This window comes from Pipistrellus kuhlii, unplaced genomic scaffold (genome assembly GCF_014108245.1).
Source record: "Pipistrellus kuhlii isolate mPipKuh1 unplaced genomic scaffold, mPipKuh1.p scaffold_m20_p_23, whole genome shotgun sequence".
NCBI lineage: Eukaryota > Metazoa > Chordata > Mammalia > Chiroptera > Vespertilionidae > Pipistrellus > Pipistrellus kuhlii.
In genome coordinates, this window is record NW_023425522.1 from 11748731 (window position 1) to 11775089 (window position 26359).

General features: G+C 57.2%; 3 protein-coding genes across 16 annotated transcripts in view; 2 read left to right on the forward strand and 1 right to left on the reverse strand.

The window, feature by feature from the left end:
* Positions 1-588: 588 nt before the first annotated feature.
* On the forward strand, positions 589-3994 carry GGT6 (gamma-glutamyltransferase 6). Of its 4 annotated transcripts, XM_036452352.2 has the most exons (4): positions 597-1184; positions 1950-2152; positions 2234-2347; positions 2604-3994. In XM_036452352.2, the coding sequence occupies exons 1-4, from the start codon at positions 1051-1053 to the stop codon at positions 3644-3646; spliced, it is 1494 nt and encodes a 497-aa protein (XP_036308245.1). In that variant the 5' UTR covers positions 597-1050; the 3' UTR covers positions 3647-3994. The 4 variants fall into 4 exon arrangements, with proteins under 4 accessions (XP_036308247.1, XP_036308245.1, XP_045442621.1 ...); XM_036452354.2 differs by lacking the exon at positions 2234-2347 and having other exon boundaries at positions 589-1184; XM_045586665.1 differs by lacking the exon at positions 597-1184 and having other exon boundaries at positions 1738-2152.
* Positions 3995-4977: 983 nt separating this feature from the next.
* Positions 4978-22759, forward strand: MYBBP1A (MYB binding protein 1a). 5 transcript variants are annotated; one of them, XM_045586662.1, is made up of 27 exons: positions 4978-5254; positions 5441-5536; positions 6191-6274; positions 6362-6436; positions 6531-6638; positions 8261-8436; positions 8567-8734; positions 8862-8979; positions 10334-10629; positions 10928-11038; positions 11606-11731; positions 11922-12089; positions 12178-12283; positions 16506-16602; positions 16688-16857; positions 17158-17241; positions 17317-17463; positions 17548-17715; positions 17797-17954; positions 19084-19309; positions 19525-19659; positions 19737-19805; positions 20313-20426; positions 20568-20669; positions 21500-21648; positions 21822-22371; positions 22534-22759. In XM_045586662.1, the coding sequence occupies exons 1-27, from the start codon at positions 5042-5044 to the stop codon at positions 22672-22674; spliced, it is 4155 nt and encodes a 1384-aa protein (XP_045442618.1). In that variant the 5' UTR covers positions 4978-5041; the 3' UTR covers positions 22675-22759. The 5 variants fall into 5 exon arrangements, with proteins under 5 accessions (XP_045442618.1, XP_045442616.1, XP_045442617.1 ...); XM_045586661.1 differs by having other exon boundaries at positions 4980-5254; positions 21822-22084; positions 22241-22759; XM_045586659.1 differs by having other exon boundaries at positions 4980-5254; positions 21822-22759.
* A 246-nt stretch (positions 22760-23005) lies between these two features.
* SPNS2 (sphingolipid transporter 2) overlaps positions 23006-26359 on the reverse strand; it is a 39119-nt gene continuing 35765 nt past the window's right edge. For 2 of the 7 annotated variants that reach the window (XM_036452340.2, XM_036452342.2), the window contains 4 exons: positions 25670-25768; positions 25394-25557; positions 24938-25129; positions 23006-24547 (listed from right to left, as the gene is read on the reverse strand). In XM_036452340.2, the coding sequence (XP_036308233.1) occupies positions 24073-24547; positions 24938-25129; positions 25394-25557; positions 25670-25768 (930 nt within the window). In that variant the 3' untranslated portion in view covers positions 23006-24072. Of the gene's footprint in view, positions 24548-24937; positions 25130-25393; positions 25558-25669; positions 25769-26359 lie in introns of those variants that run through there. The other 5 variants (XM_036452343.2, XR_004990451.2, XR_004990450.2 and 2 more) reach the window with 5 other exon arrangements.

Here is a 26359-nt window from a genome sequence, read left to right on the forward strand (position 1 = left end):
TCAGCCTTGACTGGCCCACGTGAAGTAGGAAGCAAGATGGTAGACTGAAGTGCGGAGTCGCAGAGTTTGGGGTTTGAGGCAGGAGAGCGGGGGAAGGTTTGAGGAGGTCAGAATGTTCAGCAGAGAGATGACTAGAGGACGAATGAGACAGGAGTCCATAACCTGGGCTGTAGCACTCAGGGATTCTGGGATTTTTGCCACAGAACACTTGGTGTGAGTCCCAGAGTGAAGGAATTTGCTAACCTGGTTTCCAGGCTGTAGCTCCCTGAGGGAGGGGGGGGCTGTATCGCCACCTGCTGGCCAAGAGCCACATGACTGTTTCTCTACCTCCAGTTGCTCCCCAGAGCCTAGAGCAGTGGTCAGCAAACTGCTGCCTCTCGAGCCAGAGGCGACTCTTTGGCCCCTTGAGTTTTTAGCAAAGGCCAGCTTAGGAAGACCCTAATTAAGTTAATAACAATGTACCTAGCTATATAGTTTAAGTTTAAAAAATTTGGCTTTCAAAAGCAATTTCAATCGTACTGTTGATATTTGGCTCTGTTGACTAATGAGTTTGCTGACCGCTGTCCTAGAGGAACCTCAGGCTGAGCCTTGAACCCAGCCATTTAGAACCTCCCTCCACTTAGAACCTAGTCAAGTGCTGAGCCCCGATCCAAGCAACACTGTAACTGCAGTCCCAATCCAAGCTCCATGCCCTGAATTAGCATTCTGAACAGGCCTGGGGGTTCCGGGGCTGCATCCCCTGAACAGGAGCCAGCACGCATCCTGGATCTCAGGGCCTATGGCTGTGGCCCAAGGGCTGGGCTCCTCCTACCTCCTTGAGTGGCATCCCTCCACCTGCCGCAGAGTCCCCTGCCCTGTGAGCCCCTAGGGCCCTGTGCCCTACTGGGACAGGCAGCCTCCCTGGCCGGTGACCTGCCCAGACCTGTTCTAGATTCCACGCCACCCTTCCCCAAGGCTGCCTCCACCTCCCACGGGCCCGGCTGGGGCAGGGCCTGCGGAGACTCAGCTGGGAAGGCTGGCAGGCAGGCGGCCGGGCCGGGCTCCGGGGCCATGGAAGCCACAGCGGAGCCCGTGCTCTATCGGAAGCTGCTGCTCTGGGAGCAGAGCTGGGAGTCCGGGGACGAAGAGGAGGAGATAGCGGAGCTGCTCGTTCCGGGCCCCTGGGCGCCCCGGGACTCCTCTGGGTGAGTCAGGGAGGGGTCTGGGCACCTGGCAGCTCCGGACTGAGGCCCGTCGTGTCCCTCCCTCCTGGGCCCCTGCTGCTTGGCTCCGCTCCAGGAACTTTCTGGTTGACTGGGAGGAACCCTTGCTGCAGCCCCAGAGACTGGCCTGAACCAGTCGATTCGCAGTCTGTGCGTCTGAAGGGACGTTTGTACCAAGCCAGCCCTGCCGGCTGCTCTGTCAGAGGTTCCCCATCCCACCCCCTGGTGCAGGAGGCACCTGCTGAGCAGGTTGGGGCCTGGCTGCACCTGGCAGGGCCCGCTCTTCCGCCTGCCAAGCTCCTGTCAGGCAGTCCTCACCGGCTCCACCCTGCCTCTCCAGCCTCCTCTCCGGGACCCCCGCCCCCACTGTCCTCGGTTTCCCCAGTCTTCATGTTTTTGTCCAGCCCTTCTCCTTGGCAAACTTTTTTAAAAATATATTTTATTGATTTTTTACAGAGAGGAAGAGAGAGGGATAGAGAGTTAGAAACAGCGATCAGCTGCCTCTTACACACCTCCTACTGGGGATGTGCCGCAACCAAGGTACATGCCCTTGACCGGAATCGAACCTGGGACCCTTCAGTCCGCAGGCCAGACGCTCTATCCACTAAACCAAACCGGTTTTGGCTCCTTGGCAAACTTACACTCCTCTTGCAAGCAAGGTCAATTTTGGGGGAAACATTCCCTGGGTCTTCTTGGGGCCCCGGGAGGCTGCGGTCTCAGCCCTGGCTCAGGACAACCTCTCTGCAGGAAGAAAGTCGGTGCTCGGCCCGGGGCCTGGGCTCAGCTAGTGGCCGCCCTGCTGCTGCTGGCCGTTGGCTTCTCCCTGGCCGCGTGGCAACTCCACAGCAGGGCTAGCTCTACCGGAACCTCGGGCTCCGGGGCCCCTCCCCCCGGCGGGCACTCCCACCGCCCTGGCGTGTACCACCACGGCGCCATCATCAGCCCTGCAGGTCAGTGAGGAGAGCAGCTCGGGGAGGGGAAGGGCCAGGATCACCCGGCCCCTTCCCATGACCGTCCCTTCCTTGCTGCAGCCCCGTGCTCGGACCTGGGCCAAGAGCTGCTCGTTGCGGGGGGCAACGTCGTGGACGCCGGAGTTGGAGCAGCTTTGTGCCTGGCAGTAGTGCATCCTCACGCCACAGGGCTAGGTCAGTGACCCACAACCCCAGTGATCCCAACCCTGGGCCCAATCGGTGCCCCGGACACCCCGGCAGGCAGTGGCCCTGGCCTCACAGCTGGTTAGTGAGCAGGACTAGGACTTGGCCAACCAACCCTAGGCTGGGACTTTTGATTCTAGGTCTGTGTGACCATGACCCCAGGTGGGTCTCCAGGTCAAGTCAGTATAGCCCTTCACTGGGGCGACTGAGTGGCGCTGACCCCGTGTGACCCCTTTGTCTTCCCCAGGTGCCATGTTTTGGGGCCTCTTCCACAATAGCTCCTCAGGCAATTCAACTGCCCTGACATCAGGCCCAGCCCAGGCCCTGGCCCCCGGCCTGGGGCTGCCCTCGGCTCTGCCTACCCTGCGCTTGCTGCACACACGCTTCGGCCGCCTGCCCTGGCCACGGCTGCTGGTGGGCCCCACCACACTGGCTCAAGAGGGTTTCCTGGTGGACACACCCCTGGCCAGGGCCCTGGCAGCCCAGGGCACAGAGGGCCTCTGTCCACTACTTTGCCACACTGACGGGACCCCCCTGGGATCAGGGGCCCGTGCCACCAACCCAAAACTGGCAGCCGTGCTACGCAGGGCAGCAGACTTTGCTGAGGATGCTCTACTGAGTCTGCTGGCCAAAGACCTGGGGCTGGAGGCACCTTCAGCTGAGCCTATGCCCACCTTGGAGCCAGCACTGCAACTCCCTTCAGCCCAGGGTATCCTGTTCACCACACCCAGCCCCTCAGCTGGCCCAGAGCTGCTGGCATTGCTGAAGGCAGCCCTGCAGCCCGGAGGACCCAGCCCTGAGCCCTGCCCACCACCCCTACATGCTAACGATACCCCCGTGAGCAGCGTCCTGGCCACCGTGGACAGCAGCGGCTCTGTGCTCCTTCTCATCTCCTCACTCAACAGCTCCTTCAGCTCCGGACGCCTGTCCCCAAGCACTGGGGTTCTACTCAGCAACCTGGTGGACAAGTCCGCAACTAGTACCTGGGCCTGCCCCCTCATTCTTCGTGGCAGCCCAGATGGCACAGAGGATGATGTGTTGGGGCTGGTGGCTTCAGGGACCCCCGCCGTAGCCAGAGTCACAAGTCACGCCCTGCTCAGCCACCTGGCTGGGTCCCAAACCCAGGCCCAGCACCAGCACCAGCACCAGCACCAGCACCAGCACCAGCAAGGACCAACAGAGCGCTCCGGGGTCTGTGGCCAAGGGACCATGCTCCAGGTGGCAGCCCATGCAGAGCACGCCCACGTCTCCAGTGTACCCAGTGGCTGCTGCCCCTTCCAGGGCTTCTAAGGGGGCAGGACAGATGGAGTGTACAGAGTATGCATGGAGTATGTGCTCACCGCTGGCTCAAGCCCTCAAACGCTGGCCTGGTCCGTTACTGGGACTGGCTCTTCTCAGCTAAGGGAACCGAGGAGAACAAGAAAAGAGCACCAGGGCCTGGGGCCAGCCCTGAGTTGGGGTCCAGCTCTGGGAAGGAAAGATGGAAGAATGCCAAGCACCTGCCTAGGCTCTGGGCCTCCTGGGCAAGGCAGGCAGAGCCGGGGGTACTGCTGGCATCTCCATCCTCTCCTTCAGGCCATCCTCTGCTGATGTCCCTCAATGAGGCTGGAAACAAAATAAACATCAAGTCCTATGGATGCCATGTGCCATTCCTGCTTCTTATGGTTAGTTTCCCATAAGTTTTTGAGGTACCTGTGTCAGGGCTTCCCCCAGAAGCACCCCACCCAGAGAGGCAGAGCCTGGGCTGATGTCTTTCAGCTCCCCCTGCTCTGCTCACCTCCTGTCTCCTAGGGCGCCATATGTACAAAGGTAAACCTCTTCATCTCACTTCCTAAAACAGACAGCAGAGCGAGGAAGAGGTTGAGAGGGTGAGTAGGAGGTTCCCCAGGGCCTGGGTACAAAAAGCTGGGTGTATGACATTTAAATGCCAGGGTGGGTCCTGACCACCCCACCTCCCTCAGGGATGGGGTCTCTCTGGACTACACCTTCCAAAGACAGCTTCTCAAAAAAAAAAAAAAAAAAAAAAAGACAGTTTCTCAAGTCAACAAACAGGGTGACCAGTAGCACCTCCATATATATACACAATGTAAAAGTCACCTCTGATGTAATAGAACTCTTGACCTACCACCTCAATCTGCCTCCCACCCCTGCTTAGAAAGAAAATTCTTCCCCTGCTCAGTAAATGGTAGCACAATCTACCCACTCATGTTAGCCCTAAATCTGGCATCCATCTCTTTCCTACCCCCACCACTCCACCCCACATCCATCACCCACTACCAGTTCCAAATTAGCTGGACTCTGACTTGTTCTCATACTACCTTGACCCAATCCACCATTGTCTGCTCTTTCTGCTTCTACCTCTTCACTCCCCCACCTCCCCATACAGCTGCAGTATAATCTTTTTTAAAGTATAAACAAAATCAAGACTTGCTCCTCCATAAAGCCCTCCAACAAACCATCACACTCGGAATAAAATTCAAACTCATCACCTCCTGGTGTGAGAGCGAGAGGGCCTGACGGCCCCGCCCAGATCCCTGGCCCCGCCCAGATTCCCCGGCCACGCCTACCTCATCCGGGCTCCGCCCCCCCGCCCGGCTCCGCCTTCCCCAGATGACACAACCCAGAGCGCACGCGCCGCGACCTGACCCGGAAGAGGCTGCCCCGGAGCCCACGTGTTCGCGGAGCATGGTGGCGTTGGAGATGGAGAAGCGGGACAGGGCCGCGGCTATGGCTCCCGGAGAGGCGGCGAAGGGCGGCGCTCGGCCTGTCGACCGCCAGGGCCTGCTGCAGCACAGCCGCGAGTTCCTGGACTTCTTCTGGGACATTGCGAAGCCGCAACAGGAGACGCGGCTTGAGGCCACGGAGAAGTTGCTGGAGTATCTGCGCGCGAGACCGGAGGTATGGCGACGGGGCCCGGGACAGGGCTGCGAGGCTCTCAGCAGAGGGGGTTTGGGGGGGGGGGGCACGTGTTCGCGAACCTAGACGCCCAGGTGAGCGCGGGCCGAAGGGCGGAGGAGGGAAGGGGGAGGCGGGCGCGGGGCGACTCTTGGGAGCGGTCGACCCGGGAATGCGCTGGTTCCGCAGGGGTCCGAGATGAAGTACGCCCAGAAGCGCCTGATCGCTGGGCTCGGAATGGGGCGAGAAACCGCGCGGCCCTGCTACAGTCTGGCCTTGGCCCAGGTGAGATGGGGGCTCGTGGAAGGGGACCAGCCGTGGTGGGGAGTGAGGAGGGCAGATGTCTCAGTTGCAGGGAAGGAGTCAGTCATTGGTCTTCGGAGGGAGAAGTTGGGGGAGGTGACATCTGAGCTGATGGGAGGCGTCCCCACGTGGAGGTGGAGAAAGTGTCTGCAGAGAAGCCCTGACAGGTGGTTGAGCAGTTTTCTTTTTGGTACATGGATTGACCGACTTCTGAGGTGCATTTGACTGTGGGCAGTAAGTTTTGGAGTGGGTTCACTTAGCTCTGCAATGTCTAGGACCCTCTAATCCCAAGTGCCACTGAGCAGATTATAGGCGGACTAATTCTGAGGAACTTAAAGAGCTGGAAGCACAATAAAGATCATTCCTATAGGATCAGCCTGAGGGGAGCTCCGAGCAGGCTGTGGGGATAGAGTGTCTGAGAAAGTAGCCAAAGGAGGTACTTTATCCAACCTGGGTAGGCATGGGGCAGGGAGGCGAGATTCAGCTCCACTCCGGCCGCAGATTCCACGATTGGTGGGTAGCTTCAGAGGCATCCTTAGGGTTCGAGTGGGGATAAGCAGGGGGAGGTTGAGATCTGTTGGGATGTGGCTGGGCCACCCCTCTGAGCCCTTCCTCCTGCCACACAACCCCTGGCAGTTGTTACAGTCTTTCGAAGACATCCCTTTGTGCAGCATCCTGCAGCAGATACAAGAGAAACATGACCTGCAGACAGTTAAGAAGGTGAGAGTGAGTGTTCCCAGGGAGGTCAGCAGCCCTGGGTGGGGGGATACTTGGGGCCTTCTCACCCATGCCTGAATCCTTTTGTAGGTGATGAAGAGACCTGCTCTTTTTGCAAACCTGTTTGGGGTGCTAGCCCTCTTTCAGTCGGGCCGGCTGGTGAAGGTAAAAGCTTTGGGGGAACGGGATCACGGGGACTGGCTGGGGAGTGTTGGGTGACAGTGGCACATCATACCCTCTACCCTTTGGTGGGCACCAGGACCCAGAGGCACTGATGAAGTCCGTGAAGCTACTGCAGGTCCTGGCCCAGTACTACAACCACTTGCAGGAGCAGCCCCAGAAGGCCCTGGTGGACATCCTGTCTGAGGTACGGGTTTATGGGGTGTGGGACCTAGGGTAGTGCTACTCTGTCTCCATAGAAGACATGTTAACTGACGGAGAAATAACAAAAATGTGTAACTGACACTTAGTAACTATATTAAAAAAAAACACATACACACACAAAAAAAAACTAGGATACTTAATGGCATACTTAATTAACCTCATACAGTGGTCTGCAAACTCATTAGTCAACAGAACCAAATATCAATAGTACAACAATTGAAATTTCTCTTGAGAGCCGAAAACCGACTTCTGCGAATGGGCCACGAAGTTTCAATTGGACTGTACGTTTCAGTCGCACATATATTTTGTGGAAGAGCCACACTCAAGGGGCCAAAGAGCCGCTTGTGGCTCACGAGCCGCAGTTTGCTGACCACTGACCCAATACATCTATTAGGTTGCTTAAATAACAACCTAGTGTTATTTCAACATGCAATCAATACAATCTACAAAAAGTTGTAGAAGTACTTCACATTCTTTTTGTCATGCTAAGTTTTTGAAAGCAGTGTATATTGTGCAATTAGAGCAAGTCTCTATTCAGATTAGCATATCCCAGGTGCTGAGTAGCCACTTGTAGCCATTGGCTGCCATATTGGACAGTGTAGTTACTAGAACGGCACCTGGCATGTTGCAAGTATAACTTAAACATGATTGCTGCTGTTTTGGAACAAAACTGGCCCCTCAGGGGGGACCCCTCTCCCCACTTCCCTACTTGGAAAATGGAGATAGGCTAATACCTGGGACCTTGTGCTACAGGGGAAAGGGCAAGGACAGCAAAATCCTGGGCCCCAGCTTTCTGCACAGCTCTGGCTGCAGAACCAGAGGATCTGAATTTGAACCCTAGCTCTCCACTTGTGGTTCTTTATCTAAGAAATGGGCTAGTCCTACGGAAACCGATTTGGCTCAGTGGATAGAGCGTCGGCCTGTGGACTGAAAGGTCCCAGGTTCGATTCCCGTCAAGGGCATGTACCTTGGTTGTGGGCACATCCCCAATAGGGGGTGTGCAAGAGGCAGCTGATTGATGATTCTCTCTCATCGATGTTTCTAACTCTATATCCTTTCTCCTACTCTCTGTAAGAAAGCAATATATATATGTGTGTGTGTGTGTATTTATTTATTTTTTTATTTATTTATTTTTTTAAAGAAAGAAATGGGCTAGTCCTGAAAAAACTCGAAAGAGGAATAATAAAAATGGTGACCCCTGACCAGTTGCCATCAGTGGGGTGCTTATTAAAAACCCAGCTTCCTGCCCTAGCCCGTTTGGCTCAGTAGATAGAGCATCGGCCTGCAGACTGAAGGGTCCCGGGTTCGATTCTGACCAAGGGCACATGCCTGGGTTGTATGGGCTTGATCCCCAGTATGGGGTATACAGGAGGCAGCCACTCAGTGATTCTCATCATTGATATTTCTCTCTCTCCCTCTCCCTTCCTCTCTGAAACAATAAAGAAATATATTTTAAAAACAGCTTCCTGAGACTTGGAAATGGGAGCTTTTTAACAAATATCCTCTGATGCGTAGCAGGGGGGATTGTGGCTTCCACACCTAAGATTGCACTGTACCAAGGCTCTCGAGGGAGCCACCCTCCCTCAACCTGTCTCCCCATCCCAGGTCCCAGAGGCCATGTGGCAGGAGGTCCTGCCGAAGGTTCTCAAGCCCGACTTGAATTCAATACTTGGCTCCCCTGAGCACCTGGAGATCTTCCTCCTGGCCCAGCAGAAGGTGCCCAGGCATCTGGAGAAGCTCATGGGACCGGTCAACCTATTGTCGGATGAGAACATCCCCAGGTGTGAGGGAGGTGGGCGGGTTCCTGGGGCCAAGGGGCTGCCATTCATGGATTTGCAGTATGGCCTGGGGTGTCCCTGCTTCCCTTGTCTGCTCGGTGGATGCCACCTGAGTCCCCTCTGCCCTCCACAGACTGGTGACTGTGCTGAAGACGGCCGCCAACTCTGTGAAGAAGGAGCGCAAACTGCCTGCTGTGGCTCTGGACCTGCTCCGCCTGGCTCTTCGGGAAAACAAGTTCCCGTGGTTCTGGAATGAAATTGTGGAACAAGGGCTAATGAAGAAGCAGTTCTGGCCAGCCAGGTGCCTGTGGCGCTTCTCCGCTCTTGACCCCTCTTTCCCGTTGGTTAGGCCGAGATGGGTTGGCAGTCCCGAAGTCCACCCTGGGGGACTGAGGGCTCTGACCAGGCTCTGTCATGCGCACCCTTAGCTACCTGTGCTTCCGCCTGCTGGGCGCATCCCTGCCCATGCTGTCCAAGAAGCAGCTGCAGCTGGTGATGCGAGGAGACACGATCCGACATTATGGGGAGCACATAGTCACTGCTAAGGTGGGTGCCACCCCTGAGCCCACGCTGCCAGATACAGCCAGGCTTCCCGCTAAGAAGGGGGGCGGGCCACCTCAGGGATCAGTCAGCTTCTGGAATACAGGCTGCTCTTTGCTCTAGCAGCAGGGGTCTTCCTGCCCCTGGTCCTGCCTGGTATGGGTAAGCACAGCTGCTTTTGGAAGGAGCCTGGGAGCTGGGTGTCCCCTTCCTCTGCCCCTCTGAGCAGACTTGTGGCAAGGTCGGCCCTTCTGCCCTCAGCAGAGGCATTACAGCCAGCAGCCTGCCCAGACCCCCATCCATCCCAGTGTTGTTCTTAACTGAGCCAAGCGCTCAACAGGAGAGTCAGGTGATGGTTAAGAACATGGGATGGGGAACCAGACCACCGGTCCCAGTCCTGGCTCCACCACTCACTGCTCTGTGACCCCACACAGGTTGCTCCCCAGCCCTGTGTCTGCCTCTCCCTTCTGAGAGGAGAGGAGCAGTGCCTCCTCAGAGTTGTGAAGATTTTCCCTTAAAGCAGGAAGCATAGCTGGGTTTGCTCCTCGCCAGCTCATTTCACCCTCACAAGCAGCTCCGAGAGCTGCCTCTGCTAGAATTCGGGGGTAAAGAGCAGCGAAGGGCACAGGCTGGGAGGCCCTGTCAACCTGGTCCACATCCCAGTTGTAACAATCAGAGCCCCCAGAAATTACTTCTAAGCCTTTTTGTACCTAGTAATTTTCTTCATCTATAAATGACAAAAGGTTGTTACAAAGATCAAACAAGCTTTCACACAAAAACAAGTGGCACAGCTAGGAGCTGGCAGAAGTGGGATTTGAACCCAGGTCTGTGGTGGCCCAGGCTGGACACTGAATCATGACTCTGCCCTGCCTCCAGCCTAAAAAGCAGCCTGTCCGAATCCAGTAAGAAATGGGAAGGATGCCGAGACCGGTTTGGCTCAATGGATAGAGCGTCGGCTTGGGGACTGAAGGGACCCGGGTTCGATTCCGGTCAGGGGCATGTACCTTGGCTGCGGGCATGTCCCCAGTGGGGGGTGTGCAAGAGGCAGCTGATCGATGACTCTCTCTCATCGATGTTTCTATCTCTCTATTTCTCTCCCTTCCTCTCTGTACAAAATCAATAAAATATATTTAAAAAAAAAAAAAAAAAAAAAAGAAAGAAATGGGAAGGAGGGGCCTCAGGCCAGAGTTGTGGAGGCCAGAGCAGCCAGACAGGCAGGCGTTGGTGGCAGACAAGTGTTGGGGAGACAGGACAACTAATCCTGGCTGTACGAGGGAGGGGCACTTGCTGGGCCTCGGTGTGCCCTGTGGTGGGAGAGGCTGGCAGGGCTGTCAGTCAATGCAGTGCCTGACTCTTGCAGTTCCCGGGCCAGTTCAAGTTTGCTCCAGAGATGAACAAGTACGTTGAGAGCTTCCTGGAAGGCTGCCAAGATGACCCTGAGAAGCAGCTGGCCGTGGTGGTGGCCTTCTCTTCCATCACCAATCAGGGCCTCCCCGTGGTGCCTACCTTCTGGCGGATCGGGCGGCTCCTGAGTGCCCCCGCCCTCAAGGGCTATGTGGCCTGGCTGCAGGACATGTTTCTGCAGCCCAACTTGGACTCCTTGGTGGACTTCAGCACCGACAATCAGAAGAAAGCCCAGGATGCTTCGATCCACGGGTGAATGGGCCCAGCGGGGGGCAGGCAGGGGCCCCGGGCTCAGGAGTGGGCTTCCTGGGCCTGCTGAGCCCAGAGACCAGGACTCTCCCTCGTACACTATTGGGGTTCCATGGAAGGAGGAAAAAAATGATGGGGAGCTGAGCCATAGATCTCAAAGAAGGCCTCAGTTTGCTCACATGTGTTCCCACGCTGGTGTTAAGCGGGCAGAGGTCTTGGTGTTCCCGTCTCCAAAGTGGGCAAAGGAGTACCATTTTTACCACCGCTGAATAGCTCCTGTGATCTGGCTTCTGCCCTCCAGACCTGAGCGAACCGTGTTCCGGCTGCGGAAGTGGCTCATCCTCCGCCTGGTCAGCATCGTGGACAGCTTGCACCTGGAGAAGGAGGAGGCCTTGATTGAGGAGGTGGCCAGGTGTGAGATGTGCTCAAACCCAACTCCCCGTGGGGGGAGCGGCCAAAGAGTTGGGCCTCTTGCCTAGTCCTAGTTTGGGTCCCCCCTGGAGCCAGAAGTGTTGGGGTCAGGTTGTCCACTGGGGAGCAGGCAAGCCACTCCTGTCCCTTAGGCAGAAGGGGTTTGGGAGAAATTCCTTGGGAGCCTGTGAAAGGAAGGGACCCAGGAGGTGCAAGGCCGCAGGGGCCTCATGGGCTCCGAGTGTCCCATGGCAGCCTCTGCACATCGACAGGGTCAGGGAGGCCTGACCATTGGCCTCACCTGTGCCAGGTGCTCGTTCGGCTCTCACTACAGTCCCAGGGGGTAGCCCGTGTTTACAGAAACGATGGTGTGACTTGGTTGAGGCCACACAGCCTTGAGTGGATTCTGGTTCCAAGAGAGGGATGCTGGACCCAGATGAGAAGTGTCTACCTCTCTGGAGTGGCTGGCTCCCTCTTCCTCCAGGCCTTCGGGGTGCCATCTGTGGAGGGCCTGGTGAAACTGGGTGGCACTAGCAGGCAACACGGCTTGATCTCCCACCTTCCCCAGGTTTTGCTTTTTCCACTCGTTCTTTGAAACAAAGAAGCCCACATCCCAGATCCCTGAAACTGGGCAGCGGTTCTCCTTCCCTGTGGAGCCCCGGACCCGAGAGGTGGTCAGCGGTGCCTTCTTCAGGTAGGTCTTGGGCTGCTCAGGAGGAGCTAAGGGTGGGCTAGCAGGGCTAGAAAGGGGCCTTGGGTGCTTGCTTTCTCCAGTTCTAAACTGGGAGAAACTATCAGCCCAGTGAGTTCCAGTGGGTCAGGGTATGGGGCTGGGATGGGGGGCGATGTTTACTAACCCAGCCGGTGACCCCGCCCTCCCCCAGCCTGCTGCAGACCCTCAGTGCACACTTTAAGCATGCTCCGGAGCAGACCCAGAACAAGCGTCCCTGGACCTATCGCCTGGTACAGTTTGCTGACATGCTGCTGAACCATAGCCGCAATGTGTCCCCCCTGACGCCCTTCACTACGCAGCAGCGCCAGGCCTGGACCCAGTGAGAGCGGGATTTTTAGGGCGTGGGTGGGACGCTCCGGGTCTGAAGATGACAGAGGTGACCTGAGAGCATGCCCATCTCCCACCAGGATGTTGCAGACTCTGGAGGAACTGGAGGCTTGCTCCTCAGAGGCCAAGGCCAAGGCCACCGCCTTTCAGCACCTGCTGCTCCTGGTGGGCATCCACCTTTTCAAGGTACGGCGCCTGGAAAGGAGGGGCTTACGGACTTGGGGTCTGGCCCTCAGGCTTCCTCCTGAGCAGCTTGAGGGCTTTGCCAGGAAAGGCTCTGGGCAGCTGAACTTTGTAGGGAGTTGAACCAGCTGGTCCTGGTGGAGTTTAGTGCCAGCAGCTCTTTTGACTTGATCCTCGTGATTTCTTAACTCTGAACCTTCATTTCTCAGTTGACAGACAATATTAGTTTCAGGTGTACAACAAGCACAGCGATTAGAGATTTATGTAACTTACAAAGTGATCACCTTAGTAACACTAGAACCCATCTGACACCATACATAGTTACTACAATGTACTGACTATATCCATACACATGCTTGTACTTTATATTTCCATGACTACTTCCTTATAACCAGTGATTTGTGCTGCTAAATTTCTGCCCCTTTTTCGCCCATCCTCCCAGTCACCCTCACACCTGACAATCCTCAAAATGTTTTCTGTACCTGAGTTTGTTTGTTTTTTCATTTTTTTAGATTCCACATCTAAGTGAAGTCATACAGTATTTGTTTTTCTCTGTCTGCCTTATTTCATTTAGCATAATACCCTCTAGGTTTATTCTTGTTACTGCAGATGGCAAGATTTCATTCTGTTTTATGGCTAAGTCATATTCCATTGTATATATGTACCATCTCTTTATCATCTATTGATAAGCACTTAGGTTTCTTTATCTTAGCTATTGAAAATAATGCAGCAATGAGCCGAGACCGGTTTGGCTCAATGGATAGAGCGTCGGCTTGGGGACTGAAGGGTCCCGGGTTCGATTCCGGTCAAGGGCATGTACCTTGGTTGCGGGCATATCCCCAGTAGGGGGTGTGCAAGAGGCAGCTGATCGATGACTCTCTCTCATCGATGTTTCTAACTATCTCTCTCCCTTCTTCTCTGTACAAAATCAATAAAATATAAAAATTTAAAAAAAGAAAATAATGCAGCAATGAACATATGGATGCATATGTCTCTTTGCATTAGTGTTTTGTGCTGCTTAAGATAAATACCCAGAAATGGAAGTGGTCTCCTGTAGCCTTTGTTTTAGAGTCTATTTTGTGTGCTGTAAGTATTGCTCCCCCGGCTTTTTGTTTGTTTTCATTTTCATGGAATGTTTGTCCCCATCCCTATAGTTTCAGTCTGTATGTCTCTCGATCTGTAGTGACTCTTGTAAACAGCATATGTAGGGGTCCTATTTCCTTATCCATTCAGCCAACCTATGTCTAATACTGGTTTGGTGAGGAGGAACCCCTTTAGCTTTCTCTTGTCTGGGAAGCTCTTTATCTGTCCTTCAATTCTAGCCTTTTTCATCACTGTTTCTTGACAGTCCCTCTGGCCTGGAAAGAAATGTTGAGAATTCAGTTGATAGTCTCTTTCTTGTAAGTAACTGCTTTTCTCTTGCTGCTTTTAAGACTCTCTTTGTCTTCAACCTTTGATATTTTAGTTATGATGTGTTTGGTGTGGGTCTCTTGACTCATTTTGTTCAGACTCTCCATTTCCTGGGCTTAAATGTCTATTTCCTTTGCCAGGTTAAGGAGTTTTCTGTCATTATTTCTCCAAATATACTTTTTAATTCCTTGCTCTCTCTTCTCTTTCTGGTACCTCCATGATGCAAATATTAGTTTGCTTAATGTGGTTCCAGGGGACCCTTAAACTGTCTCATTATTTTCTATTCTTTTTGCTGTTCTGATTGGTTGTTTGTCTTCTTTGATTTGGTCCTCTGCTTCATCTAATCTACTATTGATTCTCTCTAATGTGTTTTTCATTTCAGTTATTATATTCTTCATTTCTAACTTATTTACGTTTTCTGTCTCCTTTCTTTTCCTTTCCCTTTGTTAGAGTTCTCATTGAGTTCATTGAACTCTGCATCTGGTAGTTGCTTGTCTCCATTTTGTTTAGTTATTTTTCTGAGCTATTGTTCTATTCTTTTATTTAGGGCATGTTTCTTTTTTTTTTTTTTTTAATTGATTTTTTTTTTTTTTGCCCCCCACCCTCCCTCCCATACATACCCTTCCTCCCCAGAATTTTATGTCCATTGGTTGTACTTATATAGGGCATGTTTCTTTATCTCCTCGATTTGACTGCCTCACTGTGTTTGCTTCTATAAGGTAGAGCTGCTGTGTTCCCTGGACTTGGTAGTGTGACCTTAAGTAGTAGATACCCTTTGGGGCCCAGTGGCTTAGCCTCCCTGGTTGCCTGAGCCAGGTGCTCCCGGAGTGTCCCCTGTGTGGGCTGTGTGTGTCCTCCTGTTGTAGTTGAGCTTTGATTGCTGTTGGCAGTAGGAGGGATTGACCCTCTGGCTGATTGGCTGTGAGGACTGGCCATGACTAAAGTGGAGGAACTGTTGTGTGCGGACTGGCCCCACAGAGTAGGAATCTGTAGCCAGGCTCCGATGCCAGCTGAGACCACCCTTCGGGTGTGCCGTTTGGAGGTGGTTGGGTGGTGCTCTTGGGAGAGGCTGGTGGCCTTTGCTTTGCTAGGGTTGCCTGGTGTGAGCTACAAAGGGATCTGCAGATGGTTGCCACTTGGAGGGCCAGGGAGAGGCTAAGCTGCACGCTGAGCAAGCTGCCACTAGTGCTGGCTTGGGGCTGCTTAGCAAGAGGTCTGAGGTCAGAGGCTACTTGTTTAGGGTTTGTGAGCTTTTGTGAGATTTTAGGAAAGTCCCCGTCATGAGCCAAGACAGGCTGTCAGTATGGAAAAGCCACTGGAAGCACTGAGTGGGCCCCAAAGTTGGATGAGGCAGGGTCTCAGGGAATCACCAGGCCTGGGCAAACCGTGTAAGCTAGGATAATGGAGACTGGGATATGTTGCCTGCTGCCGGCTCTGTAGGCGAAGGGCTCAGAAAAAGAACAATGGCCTAAGCCAGACAATTCAGTTCCTCCCTCTATATCTCTGGCACTTTTTGAGCTGTTGGGGGCTCCAGCATCCCTCTGTCTCATTGGGCCACAACCTCCGCTGGTTTTCATAGAAGTTATGGGGACTTCTCTTCCCAGCACCAGAACCCTGGGCTGAGAGCCCATTGTGGTGCTGGACCCGTCACACCTCAGCGGAGGTCTCCACAGCCGAGATCTGCCTCCCAGTTTTTAACCACAATGCATGCGTGTGGGGCCAGCCCCTTCCATGTCTCTGCCCCTCCTACCAGCCTGGTTTCTGTGTATGTCCTTAATTCTGGGACTTCTGTTCAACTATTGTAGTTTTCAGGCTAGTGTCAATTATGGTTTTGTAGTTGTACTTTTTTTTTTTTAAGCTTTTTAAAAAATATGTGTTTTATTGATTTGAGAGAAAGATGAAGGGAAAGGGAGAGAGAAACATTGTTGTGAGAAATATCAATCGGCTGCCTTCTGCACACCCACTGGGGATCCAAGCCCTGGCCAGTGGCTCCATTGGCATGTCATCCCATACACAAAATGCTGTGGTTCAATCCTCAGTCGGGTGTGTGTATGTGGGGCAACAAATCTGATTCATTCATTCTCATTCCACCTCCCTCTCTCTCTCTCTCTCTCTCTCTCTCTCTCTCTCTCTCTCTCTGTCTCTCTCCCTCTCTCCCTCTCTCCCTCTCTCCCTCTTCTCCCCTCCTCACTCCCTCCCCCTTCTGCTCCCCCTCGTCTCCCTCTTTAAAACCAATAAAAGCATCTCCTTGGGTGAGGGTTTAAAAAGAAGAAAAGGTGCCTGCACAGCCAGGGAGCCGGAGACGAAGGTGGCCAGAGTGCTGGGCTTCTATTCTGGCCTGTTCTGTCACCTCTGGCCCCAGTATTAAACCCCACCGCATGGGGAGGGAGAAGTCCGCCTTTCCGGTGCCATGGATCACACGGGCTGTTTCTAGAGCCCCCTCACCCTTGTAGGTTGGGTGGCTGGAGTCTGGGTTTGTCCCCAACAAGAGGGGTTAAATGAGTTTAAATTACATTAGTTAAAATTCATGATTTTCCGTTTTTTCTTTGTAGTAATGTTGAACTATGAGTAGGAGGAACAACCTAGAATTGGGAACCTTAAGCATGGGGCCTGCTGGCTTCCTATGACTGTCCAGCCACCCTTGTCCAGCTCTGTCTCTCTGGGGTCCAGCTGGGGTCCTCCTGGCTGGTGAGGGTGACTGGCTAAGGCAAGCTGCCATGTCCTTGGCCTCTGATGATGCAGCAGCTCCCCTTGACCGGCCCCTCCCCTGGGAATGGGGATGGGGCTCGGCTCCTGATTTCTGCCCTCCCCACAGTCCCCCACAGAGAGCTGCGACCTCCTAGGTGACATCCAGACCTGCATCAAGAAGAGCCTGGGGGAGAAGACCCGCCGGACCCGCTCCAAGGCCACCAGTAGGTCATCGCCCCTGGGGAGAGCAAAGGGGGTGGGCAGGGCACAGCAGGGACCAGGATGGGCTGACTGCCTGCCCGGGCTCAGACCGCTCCCTGCTTGCAGAAGCCCAGGAGCCGCCGTGGGTGGAGGTGCTGGTGGAGGTCCTCCTGGCCCTCCTGGCCCAGCCCAGCCAACTGATTCGCCAGGTGGCCCGGACCGTGTTTGGCCACGTCTGCGCCCACCTGACTCCACAGGCCCTACAGCTAATCCTGGATGTAAGTTGGGGGCCTTCGGGGAAATGGGTCCCAGGAAGTGGCTGTCCCAGCACCAGAGCTGCCATATCAGCCCCTGGTCCTCACTGTGACCTGCAGAGGGTGTGAGCCCCATCCCTCTGCTGCTGTGCAGCCCTGACCCAGGCGGTGCTGCCGTTGGGCGTGGAAGGTGTAGCCTTACCTCCTGGACTTCACTTTCCTGCTTTGACCTTTTGGTCTGGACTGGGCAAGGCCAGGGAAGTTAGTCGAGGGCCCAGTGGTCTGAGGAGGTAAAGGGGGTCAGCACCTGGGAATGTCCTGCAGGTGCTAAACCCAGAGGAGAGCGAGGACGAGGACGACAATGTGGTGGTCACGGACGATTCCGAGAAGCAGCTGGAGAACGAGGAGGTACTTCAACAAGGGGCAGCGCGGGGTGGGAAGGCACGTGGTGTGCAATGGGGGCTATACACCAACCACCCACAGGACAAGAGCTCCGAGAGCGAGGACAACAAAAACTCCGAGAGCGAGGATAGCGAAGAGGAGGAGAGCGATGAGGAGGATCGGGACGGGGACGTCGACCCCGGCTTCCGGGAGCAGCTGATGGCGGTGCTGCAGGCAGGGAAGGCGCTGGTGAGCAGAAGCTCGGAGGCTCCCGTCCCTGTCTGTCTGCATGTGCCCGGAGGCCAGGCTGCTCACTGGGCATCTGTTGCTCAGGGTGGAGTCGATGACGACGATGAGGAGCTGGGGGACGAGGCCATGATGGCGCTGGACGAGAACCTCTCGAGCCTCTTTGCTGAGCAGAAGCTGCGCATCCAGGCCCGGAGGGACGAGAAGAACAAGCTCCAGAAGGAGAAGGCACTCCGGCGGGACTTCCAGATCAGGGTGAGCCGAGAACCAGCCTGAGCGCCCCTGACGCTGCCCAGCCAGTCTCCTCCCACACTGAGCCCTCCCGCCCCGCCACAGGTCCTGGACCTGATTGAGGTGCTGGTGACTAAGCAGCCTGAGAACCCCCTGGTCCTGGAGCTGCTCGATCCGCTGCTGAACATCATCCGTCGCAGCATGCGCACCAGCAGCACCAAGCAGGAGCAGGACCTCCTGCACAAGACGGCCCGCATCTTCACGTGAGCCCGGGCAGGTGGGGGGGGGACCAACAGGCCCCCAAACCAGCGCTTCTCGGAGCACCAGGCCTTGGGGGTTTCCCAGGTAGAAAGGGTAGGAGCCAAGTTTCCAGAGGGGGCCCTCTCCACTCTCAAGGTTCACTGCTAGCCTCCCACACACAGGCTGATTCATCCATCCATCCATCCATCCATCCATCTCCCACACAGAGCTGTTCTGCGCTAGACCAGCGGTCCTCAGGGAGCCCCAGCCCTCAGGGTCCCTGCAGTTGGAAAACCAGACTGCTGATTCGGCAGTAACATCCGGGAATTGTGGAGGCGGGGCAGGGTGGTGGGTAAGAGACAGTGGGAGCACTAACCCAGTCTCAAGGTGAGGGACGGCCTCCTGGGGAAGCGTAGCAGTGCTGGGAGCCGTAGAGTCTTCATGCCTGCGGCCACAGGTCTGACAGAAGGTCCAGCGGGGAGCTGGTCAGGTGCAGCTGGGATGTGAGCATCCTGTGGACCTCTAGTTGTGTTAGGAGCCACAGACGTTTTCACCAAAGGCTGGCCTGCCCTTTAAGAAATGGCGGCAGCATGGGCTGTACTGGCACAGGGAGCCAAGCCAGAGGGACAGGGGCAGGTGCTGGCCTGCCTTACAGAGCGCAGGGCTGCTGGGAGACGAAGGCCCAGGGAGGAGATGCCGAGTACACAGACTAGTGCAGGTGGGGAGAGTGCGACGGACAGTGCACCCCAACCCATCCCGGGCCTGCTTCAGGCCACACCTCCGCTCCTCCCGGCCGCCTGCTTGGGCACCGTTGGGCTTGCTGGGTGTCCAGTAGGGTGTCCCTACTGTGTTCCCAGCCCTGCGGGGCCATGCAGGTTCTGAGCACATAGACCTGAAAGCCCACAGGGAGAGGTGTAGACAGGAGATGTGGACCCGGTCGGGATGTTCAGCCCATGGCCCGGGGAGCCAGTCCGGAGCAGACTTGCAGCTGGCCCTGGACCTCCCGCTGCGCCTTAGATCCCTCTCCTCTCTAGGTGTCAATTCCCCGCCTGGAGAATGGGCTTGGGCTCCCAATTCTCGGGGGTTGACTTAGCTTGGGAGCAGGGGTGGGAAGAGAGTGTTGTAACCAGTTTGCCCCTTCCCTCCCTGCAGGCACCACCTGTGCCGCTCCCGGCATTACTGCCGTGACGTGAACAACTGCGTGGAGACCGTGTCCACCCAGGTGGAGCGGCTGGTGCAGCAGGCCGCTCACCAGGCCGACTCCTCCGTCGCCCTCTACTACTTCAACGCCTCCCTCTACCTGCTCCGGGTTTTGAAGGGCAACACCCGCAAGCCCCAGAAGAAGGAGAAAGCTGGCACCAAGCCCAAGGGCCCCGAGGTGAGCAGGCCCTGGCCCCGAAGGCTTGGCCCAGGCAGTGAGTGCCAGGAGAGGAGCAGACTCCAGGCAGCAGGCGGGACCGTCTGCCTGGTTCACAGATGGGGAGTTGAGGCCGTGACCTCTCAAGGGCCCAGCTTTCAGCCTCCTGGCGCAGCCCAGGCTCTGCTCCCATACCAGGGATCCCTCTCTCTGGCATCAACCAGTGTGTTCTCTAGGTGGCCCAGGCTGCCAGCTGCTTGGATTTGAACATTGTGACTCCAATCTACTCATCGGCACTGAGCTCCTTCCTGACCAAACGCAACAGCCCGCTCACCATTCCCATGTTCCTCAGTCTCTTTTCCCGGCACCCGGTGAGTATAGGGCCAGCCCACCCCTCGGGGCCCTGCTCCCCAATCCCCATCTCATAGCCCTGCCATTCCCTCCCTAGATGCTCTGTAAGAGCCTGCTCCCTCTGGTGATCCAGCATGTGACGGGCCAGACGCGGCCTCGCCATCAGGTAGGGGCCTGTCTGAACTACCCACTCCACTCACTTCCGGTATTTGTGAGCCCAGGAGTGCCCTGATGAGTAAAGTCCCCATCCTCTGCCACTCCCCATGTGGCCTGAGCCCCCCGACTCCATAGTGCTCACACTCTGGCTGCCCGCTCAGGTCCTAGCAGACAAGGCAGGGCGAGGACGGAGACGAGGCTGGAGGAAGACAGTAGTGAGTAGCAAGAGAGCAAAGCTTATCAATCCAGGTTGCTACCCCTACCCAGCTGAGAGTCTTGCTCCCCCACCCCCCTGAGAAGAGGGGACAGGAGCAGATGATTACTGAGCCCGCAGCTCTAGTGACAACCCAGGCAGGTTGGAGCCAGAGCAGCAGCTACCCTTCCCCCAGCCTAGTGTTGCCTTGGCCTCAGCAGGTGCCTAGCAGGCTGCCAGAGTTCTTGGGGTCCCCTGTGGTTTCCTAAGCCTTGGCCAGCATGCCAAGGCTCCTGGTGACCACTCCCCCCTTCTCCCCCCCAGGCCCAGGCCTGCCTGCTGCTCCAGAAGGTCCTGCCCATGCGGGAGCTGAGATTGTGCTTTGAGGACCCCGAGTGGGAGCAGCTGACTTGCCAGATCCTGGCAAAGGTCACGGAGGTAACAGCCACAGGGCTTCCCTTCCACACCCATCAGGGGTGGTTCTCTCAGGAGGGAAGATTACCGAGACACTAAGCCTCGGGAGACACTTGGTCATATGGGAAGTGCTCGAGTGGCTCAGCCTGGCCGCCTTCTCCTTAGAACCTGCGGGCTCTGGGGGAGGCGCAGAGCAAGTCGGAGCAGCTGAAGAGCCGGTCCTCCTTGGAGCTGCTCAATGTCCTCTTCCGGATTATTAACCATGAGGTGAGCTGGGAAGGGGGGTCACCGGATGGCTGGAGGCCACAGGGGGAAGGTTCTAGATGTCAGGGGAGGAATCGGGCTCTTTCTGTATTTAGAGAGCTGTGGACACAGTTGCTTGACTTGGGAGGGGAGCGTGCCCACCTGTGCCTGGCCAGGGTCAGGGTAAGAGGCTGTGCTGGTGTTTGCTCCAGTCAGAAAGCTAAGGAGGTGAGGATTCCTGGTGGGCAGCATCAGGAAGGAGCCGGTTCCCAGGCCTGCAGAGGTGGGCCGGGGCCTTCAGAATGGGGCAGGGGCAGCTGTAGCTTAATGTCTGGGTCCCTCAATCTTGCCCCGAGGGAGGCGTCTGGGGGTTCCTAGCACAGACACTGGCCAAGGCCCACACGCAGAGCAAGCTTCGGAGGGTACTGGAGGGAGCAGGTGGGGCCGGGACAGAGCCTTGCAGAACAGCGGGGGCCTGAAAAGCAGCTCAGAGTGGCAGTGAAATGCCAGGAGGAAAGGGTATTCTGGAAGCCAGTGTGTTTCACATAACCCATCCAGGCTGTGGCAGGGATATGGCCACCCTGGCGTCATTGCACGGTGCCACCAGAGGAGGGCTGAGAGAGGGAGCTTCTGGCTCTAGGGAGAGGGAACTAAGGTGGCACCTGGGGCTCCTTTTCTTCCTAAGGCAAGTGAGACTGGTGCCTCACAGGCAGGAGTGGCTAAGGGTACAGAATAGGGTACGGGGGGCACCGGAGAGGCAGTAAGTGGGCCAGGGTGGGAAGACAGGGCCAAGAGCTGTCAAGAGGCCCTGCTTCCCATCTCTACGCTAACCACAGCTTTCCCGCCTCCCGTAGAAGCTGACCGTGGACCTGACCGTCGTGCGGGACGTGCTGCAGAGCAAACAGCAGTACCTGCAGCACAGGGTGCGGCAGAAGGAGCAGGTGGCTGGGGCCAGCCGCCTCTACGACATCTACTGGCAGGCCATGAGGGTCCTCGGAGTCCCGTAGGTTCTGGGAGGATGGCCCACACACGTTGGGAGGGCTGGAGAGACCCTCACGCTGCACGCATTCTGAGTTGGCGTGTCCAACGTGGGCAGCTTGGGTCCCATGGACCACAGAGATGGAGGACACTCTGTCTCTGCCTCACCGGGTGCTTCCTTATGTTGCTCACTTCCAGGCGCCCCAAGTCGGAGAAGAAGGATGCCAAGGAAGTCCTCAGTGCCACACAGAGCCCTGTTAGCATGAAACGGAAGAAAAAGGGGTTCTTGCCAGAGACCAAGAAGCGCAAGAAACGCAAGTCAGAGGGCACCACACAGGAGGCGGCAGCCAAACCTGCAGCCGGAGACCAGCCCCAGCCCCCCAGCACTGGCAAGAAGAGGAAAAGGAAGAAGGCCAAGGCCCAGGGAGAAGGGACGCCTGCTGCCGAGAGTCTGTCCCCAGAGCCCCCGGCCAAGACCCCGAAGCTACAGAAGAATCGGAAGCTGTCCCAGGTGAACGGAGCCACGCCTGTGGCCCCCATGGAGCCTATGGACAGAAAGCATCAGAAGGAGCTGCCCCAAAACGGGGTCTCAGGCAAATCGCCACAGTCCGCTCTGCAGCCCCCGGCCAAGACCCCAAAGCTACAGAAGAGGAATCGGAAGCTGTCCCGGGTGAACGGAGCCACGCCTGTGGCCCCCTCAGAACCTGCTGTTGAAAAGCAGTATCAGAAGGAGCTGCCCCAAAAGGAGGTCTCGGGCAAATCGCCACAGTCCGCTCTGCAGCCCCCAGCCAAGACCCCAAAGCTACAGAAGAGGAATCGGAAGCTGTCCCAGGTGAACGGAGCCACACCTGTGGCCCCCTCAGAACCTGCTGTTGAAAAGCAGTATCAGAAGGAGCTGCCCCAAAAGGAGGTCTCGGGCAAATCGCCACAGTCGGCGCTGCCGCGGAAAAAGGCAAAGTCACGGTTGTCTTTGGCCAACAGGAGCCCCAGCCTTCTCCAGAGTGGGGCCAAGAAAAAGAAGGCGCAGCTGAGGAAGGCGGCAAAGCCCTGAGTGCCGGCCCTGCCCCTCAGCCCTCCCCATCAGCCCTAGAGACTCCTATATTTTCACCAGGATTTTAATAAACCAGCCACTCTGAGGCACTGCTTCTGGTACTGGGGGAGGGTCTGCGGGAGGTCCTTCCCTGCACGGCCTGGGCTGTCCTGTCTCAGCCAGAGCACATGGGCATTGTGTGGGGCTGGGGCCTGGCTCCTGGCGGTGTGGGCCACCTTAGGGCTTATGTTCGGGGGGGTCGGTGCAGGCCTGGCCACCACGCTGGCGGAGATAGGTATGACCACTCCTTGTGCCCTCCCCCCACTCTGCTTTCCTGCAAGAGCCAGCAAGACATGATTTAAATAGGTTTATTTCTTCATTTACAAGAGGAATATATTTGGCTTCTCTTAAGACTCAGATTCACAATCAGCAGCTCTAAAAAATAAAGGAGCAGTTTGGCTTCCGGAAGGAAGAGGAGGCAACACTTGGACCTGGTTCTTGTACAACAAGAAAACATTGCTGGGGCCCCAGCTGAGCCAGGGTGGGGGTAGAGGCCAGGCTGGTCTTTGGGGATCCCACCCCCTTTCCAGGCCCCCAGGGTGCCCCAGAGCATGGCGGGGAGTGGGTTGTCCAGTAGCTTCCACGCCACTGAAGCCACACCAGCCAGTAACTACAGGGCTGCGAGCATTGTCTAGGCTGGCTCAGAGGGGCGCCTGGCCACAAGGCCCCACACGTGTGCAGGGAGGGAGTGGAGCAGACGGACGGGAGAAGCTGCACGCTGGGGGCCAGGGCTCGGGTGACATTTGGCAGCTGCACCTTGCATGTGGCAATGAGGGTGGGATGCAGACAGGATCACAGGGGTGGCCAGCGGCTGGGGCAGTAGAAGGCTATGGAAATGCACGTGAGCGGCAGCAGCTGACGTTGGTGGAGATGGTTCTGGGATATCAGCCCCCACCAGGCTACTCCCTGCGTCAGGAAGCTGAGGGGAAGGCTGCTTCCTCTGGCTGTCAGAGCCCTGGCCACTGCCCTGGGGAATCTGGGAATAGTCCCCCAGGGCCCTGCCCCTGGAAAGCCCAGTGTGGGGCAGGAGTGGGTCTGGCTCCTCTTAAGACTCAGGAGACTGAACAGGTTTTCCAGGGCCTTCAAGGACCCCTGTGTGGTAGGCAACCCCAGTGATCTCAGACCTGGGGCACAGGTGGCTTGTAGCAACCACCAGGGCCTTCACCCCCGGTGATACCAACTCCTTGTTGGGCTGGTCCCCACCTGAGAGACCCAGGCTAAGCCCAGCCAAAGCCACAGAGACAGGTGCCCTAGAGTGACCCGCCAGGCTAGGAAGTTCTCAGCGACAGCTGCCCAGCTCTGCCAGGCCGAGTCCAGAGGCCCAGCCGAAAGGCTGTGGTCCCCACACGCCAGGGAGCCTCAGAGCCTGAAGGGCCACCCTGAGGCCTGGACAGCTTGTCTGCGCAGTCCGGGAGCTGCCAGGTCTTCAAAGCTGCCGGCGGTGCCCTGCCCGGCCAGCTGCACTGCAAAGTCCGGCTCACTGGCCCCGCGGTCTGCGGGGGTCAGGGACTGGCCCAGGGTCATGTAAGCTGGTGACAGGCCAGGCTCTCTCCACACACTCGCCGGGGGCTGTCTTCTCCCTGGGTCCCAGCGGCTCTGCAGTCCAAACCCAGGGCCGGGGGTCGGTCTGACCACGTGGTCCCAGCACACACAGCCCTCCAGGTTAGTTGAGGACACAGCCTCTTGGAGCCATGGCCACTCGGCTGTCCCAGACCAGAGATGGGCGTCCTGCTGGGGGTCACGTGGAAAGCCAGGCAGCCCAGCAGGACTGGGATGCTGAAGGACACTTCCCAGACTAGGCGGGAGCAAGCATTCTTCATAGTTCCAGAGGCACCTAGAGGAAGGGGGGGGGAGGGTCAGAGGTCAGAGGTGGGGCTTTGGGAGGCATCATTTTTAAAGCTTCCTTTCCTGTTTGGATAAATGAATTCCCCTGGGCTCTGGGGGCAGGGTATGGGGTGGTGACCTTGGGTCTTGACTACTAGGAAGTGCCCCCAGGGGCCAGGTCCAGAGGAAGGTCAACGTGGAGGAGTCAGGCCCTGGCACCTCTAGGAAAATGTGGATGACCGAGCAGGGAGTCCTGGCCAGCGGTGGCCCTGACCTATGCCCTCAGCCCTTCTGAGGAAGGAAGGAAGGCTGACTTACTGGAAGAGGGAGCCTGCACCCCTCCCACGATCCTCCCGTCACTGGGCTGTGCTGCCCCTCTGCCTCCCTGGCCTGCACTCACCGCCTCAGACCTTCATGGATGCGGGTGGCATCACCAGCTCGTTCGCCCTGGGGGAGAGACGGGCAGGGGTCAAGGTGGCACATCAGCGGGGGCCGGGCCCGGGCACTGCTCTGGCACATCGAATCACGGGGGCCGGTTGACCGGACGTGCTGGGCAGAGACCTCGTCAGCCCCAGGGGGAGGTGGGAGAGCCCAGGGGTGGGGAGAGGAAAGAAAGAGAAGAGTAAAGAGGAGAAAGTCAGAAAATGAGAGGAAAAAAAAAAAAGGAGACGGGTCCCAGCTCAAAACCATTAACCGGAGAAAACCCAAGCCCAGAACCACAGGCACTTGGTGTGGGGCGGAGGTTTGGGCGCAGGCAGCATCAAGGTAAGGACGGCGGGAGCCCAGGGGCCAGGCCGCCCACCCCCCTCCCACCCAGGCCGGCTGCGGCAGCAGAGGCCCACCCACACCCACTCACTGCTGCTCGGCCTTGTCTCGGTCGCTGAGGAAGAAGATGGCCGTGGCGAGGAAGAACATGCCGCCCAGGACCACGACGAAGGGGCAGAGCATGAGGGCGTAGCCCAGGCTCAGGAACTCCCAGAGCGGGGAGTCCTTGGTGCTCTGGCGGATCAGGTCGGAGATCTGTGAGGACCACGGGTGCGTGTTAAGGCGGGCTGATTCCCGGGGCCTGGCACACACACACACACACACACACACACACACGCCCCGCGGCCGTCCCGCCCCGGGCACTCACAAAGCCGATGAGGTAGGGGCTGCCAGCGTCGCCCAGCAGGTGGGAGGTGAAGCTCTGCAGGGCCACGGCGGTGGCCCGTCTCGTCGGGATGACCACGTACTGTGGGAGAGGCGGCCGGTCAGAGGCCAGGGGAGCCAGGCCCACCGCCTGGCCTCCTCCCTGGGGTCAGGACGCTTCTGAAGGTCCCTTCAGCCCTGGTGTCTTTCACCTCAGCCCCTCGGCCCCAGGGCCCTCTGCCCTCCCCCAGCTCACAGACCGCTGCCTTCCACTGCACTGCGCTCGTGGAGAGCCAGCTACAAGCAGGGGTCAGGGAAACTGAGGCCCAGAGGGCTGCACAAGGGTCAGGCAAGGCTGGGCCCAGCCCCTGACCGCTCGGCCTCCGGCCCTCCCCTCCCACCAGCCAAAGTCCCATCTTGGTTCCCCTCCATGAGGACCCGGAAGGTCTAGGGAGGGGAAAGAAGGACGCCCCCGGAAGAGCCTGCGCTTTTACCCCCGGGCACCCTAAGTGCCACGTGCCTGGAGCTGCTGGGCCCAGGAACCCCTGTCAGACCACGCGGGCCCCAACCAGGTCGCAGCCCCGAGGCCGGGCGGGCCAAGGCAGGGAGGAGCGGGGCAGACAGCAGCTGCCTCAGTGGGTGCCCTGGGCAGCCCACTGTCAGGGCGCCTGCCCTCGGAAAGTCCGCGGGAGCA